Source organism: Seriola lalandi, unplaced genomic scaffold (genome assembly GCF_002814215.2).
Source record: "Seriola lalandi dorsalis isolate HSWRI2012SDOR001 ecotype SW California unplaced genomic scaffold, Sedor1 jcf7180002054544, whole genome shotgun sequence".
NCBI classification, from domain to species: Eukaryota; Metazoa; Chordata; class Actinopteri; order Carangiformes; family Carangidae; genus Seriola; species Seriola lalandi.
In genome coordinates, this window is record NW_019525097.1 from 859,258 (window position 1) to 871,554 (window position 12,297).

The 12,297-nt window shown below is 43.4% G+C and overlaps 1 protein-coding gene across 1 annotated transcript in view; it reads right to left on the minus strand.

Annotated features, from left to right (window-relative positions):
* LOC111661349 (gamma-aminobutyric acid receptor subunit rho-2-like) overlaps positions 1–12,238 on the minus strand; it is a 24,073-nt gene extending 11,835 nt beyond the window's left edge. Inside the window, exons 1-3 of the mRNA XM_023414875.2 lie at positions 9,557–12,238; positions 6,388–6,494; positions 1,248–1,315 (exon numbers count right to left, since the gene is read on the minus strand). Coding sequence (XP_023270643.1) covers positions 1,248–1,315; positions 6,388–6,494; positions 9,557–9,678 — 297 coding nt within the window. The 5' untranslated portion in view covers positions 9,679–12,238. The remainder of the gene's footprint in view (positions 1–1,247; positions 1,316–6,387; positions 6,495–9,556) is intronic.
* Between the last annotated feature and the right edge of the window lie 59 nt (positions 12,239–12,297).

Below are 12,297 nucleotides of genomic sequence, written 5' to 3' on the forward strand. Positions count from 1 at the left end.
CCCTCCCTCCACTCCCACCCCCTCCGTCTGCTCCAAAACAAATAAATACTCAACCCTTCCAAATGAAATGTAATCCTTGGTTGTCCTTGCAAACAGGAGCTTACACAATATCACGACGACAGTTTTGGATCCAATTTATGGTTCCAGAACAGAGGGTTGATTTAATTACATTACTCAACGTGCATTTAGTCTGACTTTGAGCAAAATAAACGGCTCCTACCACCCAGCTTTCATAATCTAATTCGGAGTATCCGACTGAAAACGGCTTAATGACTATACGACTAACGGGATACAATCGTCTGTCGTTTTCTAAAAGGACACAGTCCCTCAAATTCCAATGTGTGAGTGAGACATGGTTGTTATTAGGTTCTAGTTATCAGACTGAGTTTGGGCTCCGATCTGCCGCGTCCAAAGAAGAAAGTCGCACCGCAGTCTTCCTCACTGTGGTGCTCATGTGTGTATTCTCATGCTGCTAATGAAGGATGTTCCTGCGAAGCCCCATTAACTGCTGCGTCTGACGAGAGCTTCTTCCCCACGTGCCGAAGCACAGTCATTTGTAAAAGTCGGCGGCTTCATGCCTGGAAGCTGAATATGTGACAGACAGATTCACCAGTTAAAGCTGCTGGCAGTAACATAAGTGCACTGGAGCAGCAGCATTAATAATGACATTCTGGTTTTTATTTTTAACTTTTTATTTTTAACTTTTTGTTGGTCTTTGCTTTCAAAACCCCCCATTTTCTGCATATTTAATTATTATTTTTTAAACTTTATTCCTTTATTGGTGACATGAAGGATATATAGGACATAATAGACAGACATGTAAACAGTTATAGAGATGTATGAGTCTAATAATAATAACATATATAATAACACTTTATATAATCAATATGATGTTCTGTCAATGTACTATGACATATCTTACATCAAAAATATAATAATATAAAATAATATGATAATAGTGTAATGATATTATGACAATACAATATGTATAATAGGCTAATATAATAATTTTAATAAAATATAATATTAGTATATCACATAATAATAATTATTATACAGGTATGATAATGTATTGTTAATTAGTGCTGGGAGGTCTAGACTGAATCTATTTGAATTACTGTTATTTGTCAGTATCAGTATCTGCAGCAGATTCAAGGTCCATTTTACAGTAAAATTACAACTTTAAAAAAGTTATTTTTACCCATAACGTTACGATGTGACCTTTTGGGCATGTTCAAGCGACTCACCATGTCGACCTCTGATATGCTGTCCAAGCTCTCCACCTGAACATCCACTCCGACAGGGACAGCAGGACCTGCAGGTGTACAGCAGTTAGACAGATCAGAGTTTTTGCATTCATTCATATCGTTTTCTGACAAACTGTTTTAATACCTGATGAGTGCGAGTTGAACACTACGATGATGATTTCAGGTTGTTTTAAAGTTATGTTGTACTGCAAAGTTGAAACCAAGACTTAAAGGTCCCATATTGTAGTCGGATGTCCATGTGTTGTTTGATTATAAATCAGGACTTCTGTAACTTTGTGACGTCATAACGAAGCAGTCACCGCTCTCAGTCATGCCCCAAGCCCCCGCCCACCTGCATCCACCGTCCAAAGCCTTGCAGGCTCAAGTTCCTCCGAGTGTTTACCTGACTCAGTCACTCGCTTATAAATAATAATAAAATAATTCAATTTGTGCTGATATTATTTTATTTTTATAGAAATATGATGCCAGTTGTGAAGTAGTCATCGGCTCCTCCTCTTACACACCGCCCTTAAATAACAATCATATCCTTGATATCCATATGCTCATTTGATGACAAGCAAAACACTATATTTTCATAACTGGCGATATGTATTGAGATGATTGAAAGGACTATATTTAAGGCCGTCTTGGGATTTACAGGGATTTGGAGGAGTATCCTAGTAGCCCTATCATGAATAGCAAAAATAAATTCACACACCCTTCTGTTATTCGTGTATTAAAGTCACATTGGCTGCTGTAGTATTTTTAATCTGAGCAGCAGTAACGGTGCCAGCCTTACATAACCAGCGGCACGGCAAAGCTGCTACCTGGAAGAGGGGATATTAACTCGCAGCTGTCTGCAGAGAGTCCTCCCTACTCTTTCTCACACCATATGCCACACATCACGTGCCGTACTCAGCGAAAGCTCCTGGTGTCACCGAGACAACGGACGTGGCACCAGACACCTGCTGAGGAAAGGAATAAACAAAAAAAAGAAAAAGCCTCGATCAGTGGTGGAAAGGTGTGATTTTACTCTGTCTCTCTCTCTGCAGCCGGGGTCACACGAGGCCGCTGAGCTGACCCGCACTGCAAGGACGCAGCAGTGAGAAAACAATCTGTACCATGGAGGGATATAACAGTGTATGTTCCCGAGATCACAGGGTATTGCAGCTTATTTTCTGTGCTGCAGTGTTCAAAAACTGAGGCTGAAAAAAAAGCGAGGGGTTATGCGTTCAGACGGGGGACAGTCGCTCACAGATGAAATGTCCTGCGTGTGGTTTTGCCAGAAGATTTCCTTTTTTGCTATTTTGGGCTTTTGAGCATCAGCGAATTATTCTACGTCACTGATTATCAGATGAGACCCATGGATGCGTCATAGAGATGCTCCACTTCATCATTCCAGTTGGCCCCTGTAGCCCGCAGTCGCACTTCTGTGTGGGCTGCTTTCAAATAAGGCATGAAGGGAGAGTGTGTCACCCAATGCCCCCCCCCCCCCCCCCCATCACACCACAGCACCGAGCACCAACAAACATCACAGAGGAGTAAACGCTGTAAGTTAAAATGCTCCACAGTCTGTTTATGGCCACATGCAGCCTGAACAACAGGCATATTGACAGCTTCACTTAATACCGCGTCTTAGTCTTTAAAGTGGATTTATCATCAAGGCGTAGGAAACAAAAGCACATAATCCATATGCATTCATTATGTGACATAAAAGCAAACATTTTTATAGCAATGTTTGGGGATTTATCCAGCAGCTGAATTTTTTTATCAGGCTAATTATTTGAGTCACTGTGTATATGGGCTTTAATTTCTCCCTGTGGATGAAATTTCATATTGTCTCTAATTAAGGAACTTACACTACACAAGCTGAGTAATGATCATTAATATAGGAAATACAGGACGTGGGTGTTTAGGAGGGACTTTTATTTTGATGTGTACCCACAACTGTTCAGAGATATTAAAGTGTAAAGCCTAAAATTTTTCAAAAGGGCAAGTATTTCATTTGTGGAGGCAGTTTATTGGGTTTTTGCAGGAACTTTTCTTTTTGATGTGTTAACGCTTTACTGTGAAAGTATCAAAGCCTCAGTCCACAGAGAAATGCACACAGCCTGTATTCAGAAACTGAGCCTCAAAACCAGCCGTCAGGACTTCTGTAACTTTGTGATGTCACAACAAAGCAGTTGAAACTAACAGGAAGCAAGGAGAAACAGCTAACCTAGCTAGGTGTTATTGTGTCCGTGCAAAGACTTTTAAAAATCTGTGCTCACCAGTAGCTAGAAAACTCTGTTGCTAGGTGTATTTTTAGTAAGCTAGCTGTTTCCGCTCTTTATGGAAGATAACCACACCCTGAATCCAGCTCCATCCCAGGAAGCAAAATGAAACTTCTGGCCTGATTCCTTGGCTCGAATCTGGCCCATATACTTGCACATCTGGGTAGTGAGTGTGGCTGTGATCCTCCGGTAGAAGATTTTATTGTGTGTGCGCCAGAATGGGTCCCAAGATGTGGAAGTGGCATCTGACAGTCATGCTGTATATGGGCCAGATTCGGGTCGTGGAACCGGGCGTATTCTGGCCCAGGATTTATTTTGATATCTGAGATGAAAGTAAACATTAACTTTAAAGGTGTCATCTGACAGGTTTGTGCCGCTGCTTCCACTGTGTTCAGCATGAACTTGACGGTTATTTGTTGCTCCTGTTGGATTTGATGATGGTTCACCTTTTTCAACTTTGTCCGCCGTGGCCGTGACCATGACAACAAAAGAAACTGCAGCGAGGAAAAAGGACACGGGGGCTGATTTTACATCTGAATTTATAAGCACTGCACCTCTTCACCAGCAGAGAAGAGATGGAACAATGTGGAGAAACATAATTGTCTGATTATACGGTCTGACCCACTCTCACTTTTTTGAATGAATGCAGCGCTACGTTCACTAACGGCAGCAGAGTCACAGGGAGGCGGTTGGGTTGGATGGCGGGCGTTCGAAGCACGACTGTCGCTGTCACTGGAGTTCGCATCCCATCTGTGGTTAGGTTCAGGCAACTGAAGCGCTTTTGGTCAAGGTCAGGGAGGGATTGTGGTTAAATGTGAATAAACACATTGTGTCTGAAGTCATTGTGAACTTAGTGGTTGATCTGAATGTCAACAAGTGGAATGGGACGCAACAAACATGTCTTCCTGGTGAGGTATGCTGTGTTTACCTCTTGTCCCCTAGATGCTAGCTACAGATCAAACATCATTTAAGGGAGGTTTAAGCGGGGTTTATATTTGTTATTGCAACATGTGCAGCCTATTTTTCGCCTTGGGACTGACTGTGGATGGTTTCCAGCTCAGTTTGTTCCCCCAAAAGATTTGTTCTTTTGAATGAAAGGTTTGTGAACAACTCTGACACTGAACTGCTGCTCTGTTTGTGGATTAGCAGCCGTAAATCCACTCTTGGTTCACCCCGACTAGATTACACAGCTCGGCTCGTCCATTACACACTGTACTGCCGAGGCTGGAGAAATCGCAGTGAGAGGATGAATCTGATGGAGGCGGGTTGCTGTCTCTTTAATGCAAATGTGACTGATGCATGACGGGTCTATCCGGCCCCTCCAGTGTTTCTTTAAACCTGAGGCAGACAGGGAGGCGGAGCTCCATAAGTACATGTATCCAGGAAATCCTAACTTGATGTGGTGACAAATATTCCGTCCAAACATCCGCCTTCTACTCCTCAGCTTCCTGTATGCGTTTGATTCGTCAGGCATCAGGTGGGGGGGGGGGGGGGGGTACCGCCCAATGGGAACTAAGCAGGTGCTCTAATTAGGATAACACAACTTCATCAAAATCCACACCTGCAAAATCGCACCTGCTGTTGTTCTCTGAATCATATTGTACAAGCAGAAGAATCTCAACCAAACAATTATCGCCTCTTTGAGATATCCGTTTACTGTGTGCAGTTTATTTGGACAATCAAATTCTCCACAGTCGGGATTTGTCTGATTGTGACTTGTGACTGAATTCGCTCCATCCCCTCACTGATCCCCAGCGGCACATAAGCGCATCATTCTCCATATCGTTCCACCAGCAAACAGGAAGTGGCTGCGTAAGAGGCTTTCATTAGTAACACTGCAATCGAAGCCTGGAGGAACCACGGCAGCTGCTGCGCGCACACACGCTTCTTCCTCAGCCAAATGAGCGCGCGGCAGCCTCCCAGTGCACTTAGACGAGTCAGCTTTTGATTATCTTTGACTGAGACGATCACCTTTTTCTTCTTCTGCTGGAGAAGAAGAAACTGCTTGTATCAGCAAACAAAAGCTGACGAACGCATAAGACAAAAAAATAAAAAGTGATCCTCAGTGGGATCCCACGCCCATCTGTGGCTGCAACTGTCGTCCCAGAGGAGCATGAAATTCACTGTGGGACGTTTCATTCAGCTCGCCACCTCCTCCTGTACGTATACAGTGGCCTGTTTATGCTAAATACCGGAGAATGGGAATAAGCTTCTTATTTTTAATTGCCTCCTCAAATCCCAGAAGCGGTGGCATTGTCCTGACATTCAGGGTGTAAAGTAAGGGCACAGAGGACGCCCTTTAGTTTGACTTCTGTCAGTGCAGAGCAATCACAGTTGACAGAAATGGATGGTTTTAAAAACATCTGGCGCAGAAATGAACTCATCACCAGCCATAACGCTACAGCAGCAATGGGAGAGAGGACGTTTCTTCCTATCTTTTCCTATAAGGTGCTGCAGGTCCTCTGCTCAGCCCTCTTGTCAGTTTGTATTTAGAACAGAACCCGCTGAGTATTTCTCTGTTTCTTTCTCTCTCTGTTTTTTTTTGCTTTCGCTCGGGGCTGCGAGCTCAACATGTCACCTATTTCTGTCCTCTTAAAGGTTTGGCAGCCGCGTGGGAACGGAGACAGGTGGGGAGAATAAACCTGCGTCTCCTCTTCCAGTCAGAGTGGTATTAACAGTCACACTCAGGTTCAGCAGAAGGTGGGCCCTGACATTAACAGCAGAGAGGCTGAGTCAGTGTCAGCGGACTGCTGAGCTGCAACGTCTAATCCGGTCGGTGTGTGATATCGCTCGGATAAAAAGAGTCGAGATCAGTGGGCAGATATTTGCTCATTGGTCACTGAATAGAAGCAGCTCCGGGTGCTTACCTGCGAAGGCGGGCCTCATAGTGAAGTCATGCTCGTCGATGCGCAGAAGGTGGGTGGTCTTCACCTTTCGGGTTTTGGTTCCATCCGCAACCTTCTTCGACAGAGGACTGATAACAGGTGAGAGGACAGAGAGAAGTTTTTAAAGTTAGGACTAAAGTGTGTGGTTATAAATACAAATAAAGAATGGTTAAGGTTAAAGGTCCCATATAGTATAAAGGTCGATGTCCATGTGCTGTTTGATTATAGATCAGGTCTAGGTTCTATATTAATACTGTGAAAGTATTAAAGCCTCAGTCCACAGAGAAATACACACAGCCTGTATTCAGAAACTGAGCCTTAAAACCAGCCGTTAGGACTTCTGTAACTTTGTGATGTCACAACAAAGCAGTGTCCACCCTCAGCCATGCCCCAAGCCCCGCCCACCTTCACTCACCACCCAACCTTGCAGGATTTGGGTCCTCTGAGTGTTTTTACCTGAAATCTGCTTTATTTTTATTGGATCACTCTGAAAACAGTCAGCCAATCAGAAGAAAGGCTCAGAGCCTCCTCTCTTCTGATTGGCTGATTGACCTGTTGTTACTAGAGCTCCAGAGAAAAGCCTGAGAGAAGAGATGTAAAACTACACTGAGATGGTTTTTGGTTCTTAAAACCACAAATATATCTTCTTATGGATCAATACTTCAGATAAAACACAGGAGAAGTTTAAAACATGGACCTTTAAACTGATGGTTCAGGGTAAAAGAAGATTGTGGTTCTGTGTGACAGAAAACAAAGACATGTTTCATATATGAAAGTCGGATGTGCCACATCTGTCCACTGTCCCAATAGTGCTGCAGGAATGAGAATACAATGAATGAGAATTAGTTTTTGTCGAGGGAACCATGGTGATGCTAACTTACAAAACAAAACAAAAAAATCATCCCTGCAGCACTCGATATCCAAATCTGGAGTCAGTCCAAATCCTCCCAGGAAGAATGGCAGCATGGAGGTGGGTGTAAGGGGCTTGAACACTGGAGACTGCTGTTTGTTTCTTGTCTGTTGTGTTTAATGTTTGTTGTTTTTGTAAAGCTCGCCATGATCGTTCCATAACCACAACTATGTGGTTATTATTGTAACCATGACACCAAGAGTCCACTAACCTTAATGATGTAGCAACTTTAACCCACACACCAAACCGAAAACTTAACCCTGTGTTTGTCTTTTTGATAAAGAAGTTTATCTTTCAACTGGAAACTGCTGAGAATCGATCCGGTCCTGAGGATACAGGTGTCGGATCGGAAAATGCATGTTGTGTTTTGTCATGAAAGTTGGAGGACTTGTTGCCACCTCAACACCCCCTCAGGGCAAACACACACCAGCATCATGAGATGTGCATCGAGACATCCGCACCCATCACTGTGTGTCAGTCTGCACGTTGTTGACGTGTCGACTCTCCAGAACAGCAGTGATTTCATCACATTCACCCGAGCGTCAAATAATGCAACGGCTCCATGACGTGGACGATGTGTGTGACGTTTCACTCTCAGCACGGACTTCTCCCGACATCGGCACTGGATGGAAATCATGAGCTGAATCGAACAATATGAACAGTATTTCCCTGGATGCTTCCTGCCTGAGATCATTGTTTCTACTGAGCAAGTAAATATTTATAAACCACCTCACAACTACAATATATTTTTTAATTAAAAAAAAGGCTCCAAAATTGGTGGAAAAAGGTGGAAACACTGCAACAGATGGGGACTATTTTCAGCAGCGAATTAATCCACGTTTGGTGCTATAGTGACTATTTCTGGCAGCAGGATGATGAGTGTGTGCATGTGTGTGTGTATGTGTGTGTGTGTGTGTGTGTGTGTGTGTGAGTGCGATTGAGTCAAAATAAACGACAGTGTGTGTGTTTGTGGTGATGAGGTGAAGGAACATGTGGCACAGAGGAAAGAGATATATCAGGCTTTGGAAACACACACTGTATAAGACGGATACGTTCATCGACAAGTAGAAAATGATAGAATTGCAGACGTACACCTTCTACTGAAAGAGTGGAGGGAGGGGACTGTGTGAGCGAGCTCAGCTGCTGTCCACGGCTCTGAGGCTCCTAAATTTAATCTTATTTCTTCTGGGTTTTTTTTTTGCTTTGTACTTCCTAAGAAAAGAAAACACTGAACATGTCACATTAAACAAGGTCTCCAGGTTGAATGAAGGTCTTTTGTTGCATGATTTTTAACTGTAGGTGACAGCTGTTCTGCAAATTTTAAAACTGAGTGTTTTGTTCAAAAATTTGTCAATCAATACCATCAACTTTGACATCTTTGATTAATTGTTAGTGAATGTTCCAGCTTCTCAGTGATGAAAATCTGGGAGACAAAACGATCGCAGGAGAAACAATGAGAAGATGAATCATTAATGAAGTTTTGCAGCCTTACTGCTGCAAGGACTGATGCCTGGGGCGAGAAGAAGTTTTGTTAGTGCCATGACAATGTACCTGAAGCTGCTGCTGAGAGGAGGCTGGCTGCTTGAAATGAAACCAAACTAAAGGCTTAAGGATGAGATGAAGAAGTTCCTCCACTCTCCAGTCTCTCCTGTTTCCCCTCAAAGAATAAAGAACGTAATCTATGCAATGTCCTGTGTTACTCCAGGTGAATATGTTCACCTGGAGGAGCAGCCAACATGCATTAGGCTTCTGCAGGGATGGATCTTCAGGAGGTTTTTCTTCATGCGCAGCTGGAGCACAGAGAGAGAGAGAGAGAGAGAGAGAGAGAGAGAGAGAGAGAGGTCTGTGCGCTCTCCGGTTGCTCTCCACTGATTTCATGCTTTGGTTCCCCTCAAATTAAAAAACCCGCAGAACAGGAGTGTGACCGAGGTGTGGAGGCTCCTGATGGTTAGAAAACGGATTTGGAGCAGAAAGGGCGCGGGCTGCATGCAGATGTTGACAATCTGGATGATGCTGATTGGAGGGGAGATCCGCTCAGCAGCTGCCTCACCCCTAATTTCCTTACTTTTTTTTTTTCTTTTTAACACAATGTCATGAGTCTGTGCTGGTGTCAATCATAACCTGTCTGTCCGCTGGAGAAAGCTCGTGTGAATGTTTGTCCTGCGATGATCTCTGGAGGTCAGAGTTCACGTCTCAGTTAATAACAAAATAAATAATAATAAAGGTTTCCCCGACACTTACTTGCCGAGCTTGTGAGTCTCCGCCGGCGCCGACCATCGCTTTTTCCTACTTTTGTGCTTCCTGCACTCCCCGACAAGAATCAGACACAGGAGCAAAAGCAGAAACCTGGCGTAACCCGGCATGATGAGTTTAAAATTCCCGCAGCGAGTCGATCGGTGACGACTTTGGTCCGCGTGCAGGGCGCGCTGTGCACGGTACCATCTTCCTTCCAGAGAGGCAGGAGGAGGAAGAGTGTGGAGAGTCGAGGGACTGTGGGGAACAAGTGCGCCGGCTGCTTTGCAGAGAGAGACAGAGTGGTGAAGTCTGATAAGCGCTCTGATTGGTTTTCAGACTCCAGAGGAGCTTTTTTTTTTTTTTTTTTTTTTTTTTTTCCTGGCTCAGGAGCGCACAGCATCAGCACCACACACACACACACACACACACACACACACACACACACACACAGCGCAGTGAAAACAAACAAGCAAGCAAACAAACAAACACACAAACAAGCCCCTCCTGACCAGTGGTTTAGAGGCAGAGACACAGCTGGGAGGAGAGAGGCAAGAAGAGGGAGGAGGTGATCATCCTGACACAATGATGAAAGGGTCCAGTGGTTTTCTATCACTTGATTTGATACCATCATTAACATTAACCTGCTCTGCATTTGCAGATTGGAAAATGTGAAATTATGTCATCTCATGTATTATAATGCTGTGCAGTGGAGGACAGAGTCAGGGCGTCCTCATCCTCAGTTCAAGTCTCGGATTGTCCACAGCTGTCTCGCTCGCGGGGGCTCCTCCTCACATCCGCCTGGAGTCTGGATAGAAATGTTCTTGGAAGATGTGAAATTGCATTAGAAACCAGTGGAATTACAATATCTCACCCGATTGGGCAGACGTTCAAATATCCTTCTCAGACTCAGTTTATTTAGGATTAATACTTTTTTTTTTTTTTTTTTCTATGGATTTCCTGCAAAAGTTGCCAAATCCCTTTTTCCTCTATGGAAAGTGTGAAGATGCCGGCAGCTGCCGGCTGCCACGGAGAATTTGTCAATATGCGGCGTCACAGTTCATTCCTGATGTTTTTGTCTTGACCTTTAACCTCTGTCCATCACACAGTGAAGAATGACAGTGGTGTCAGCTCCTCACATTAGTCTTTGTGGAAGCTGATGAACAGTCTGCTGCTCCATCAGTGTGTGTGTGTGTGTGTGTGTGTGTGTGTGTGTGTGGGGGGGGGGGGGTGTTTCTGATCTGAAAAGATTAAAAGATATGATTGAGTCAAAATGATGTTTTCTAGACGGCTACGTCCAGCCTGATTAATTCTGAGCATCCAGTGATGGAGTTTCACAGGCAGGAAGAGATTTGGAGATTTTGAGGCTGACTAACCAAAACTGAGTGACAGATTATTCAATTAAGTTTTACCACCTTTATTTTATGCCTTTTGAACGTGATTATTTCATCCTAAATTTACAGACACAGACATAAGACCTAAATACTGCAGGAACTTCACTCTGTCTTGCGGTAATGAACGGGGGAAAGTGCCGCATCCGTAACTAAAATGTGTTTCTTTAGCTTCAGCTTTTCTTGTCTGGTTGAACTAAAAGACTAGTTCATTATAGATTAATGCATTTAAATATGTGATATAAAGGGTGGTTGAGTAAAATATCGAGTCGATCGAAAGAACTAAAAGTCAAGTCTCAAGTCCTGGTCTCATGTAACGTCAGTCACTCTTCTTTCAGGTCTCTGAACGCAACAACTAAAATGACATGAGAACATTTTGCTTTCAAAACTCCAAAACCATTCATTTCAATGATTCAGTTTACAATTGCAATTTTTAAAAAAAATTATTATCAGGTCCAAACTTGAGATTCACTGCTACAAGATTTACGTGAAACTCGACTCTTGATTTGAGAAGAAAAATATTTAGAAGTTCACATTTTTGGACTCGGAGCCTAACCTCCAGTCTCAAGTCTACAGCTCTGGTTTAACCGAACATGAAAAGGGTCAGAGAGTGAGATGGTCAATAACTGCTAGTTACTAGAAGTTTAACTCTTCATTGGGTTTACATTTTCATGGGACTTGTGGACAATAATATAAAGTAACATAAAAACTTGTAGATAGTTTGACTTTGAGACGGGTTTACTCACCTATAAGTCAGGTTTCAGTGTCTTCGGGTCATCGTCCTGCGAGTTTTAGCCGTGTTAGCCTCATGGCTCTATGTCAACGTCTGGTGGTGAACTTCTTCGGTTCTGCAGAGAAATTCGGTTCTGATGCCCGGACAACGAATCCGGCCTTTGGTGATCCACTGACCTTTCCTCCTGCTCCACCCTCTGATTCTGTGGTTTGAATTAAATCTTAGCAACGATAGGTTGAATCACCTTTGGCACAGTAGTGGCGAGACGTGGTAGGGCTAGCTGGTTAGCATGCTAACTTCACTAGAAGAAAAAGACGCGATAGAGACAAGAGCTAACACTGGAGATAATTTCCACCTGTGGAGACAGGTGTTGGTGAGTAAAGGAATAATGTTTGATGCTGAACTCACAACGCTTCTTCTAGACCGGTTAACAGCTGTTAATGCTAACGTTAGCTATGTAGCAATAGCAAAAATTACAAATAGCTCCTCCAAACATCAACTATCTAATAATCTACACTCTTGCCTCTGAATTCGGCCATAATCACTACATAGGTGGATGTTTACTTTATTTTCTTTGAACACATTAGCACCTACAATTACCCAATCAATCATCAGGATTATTAATC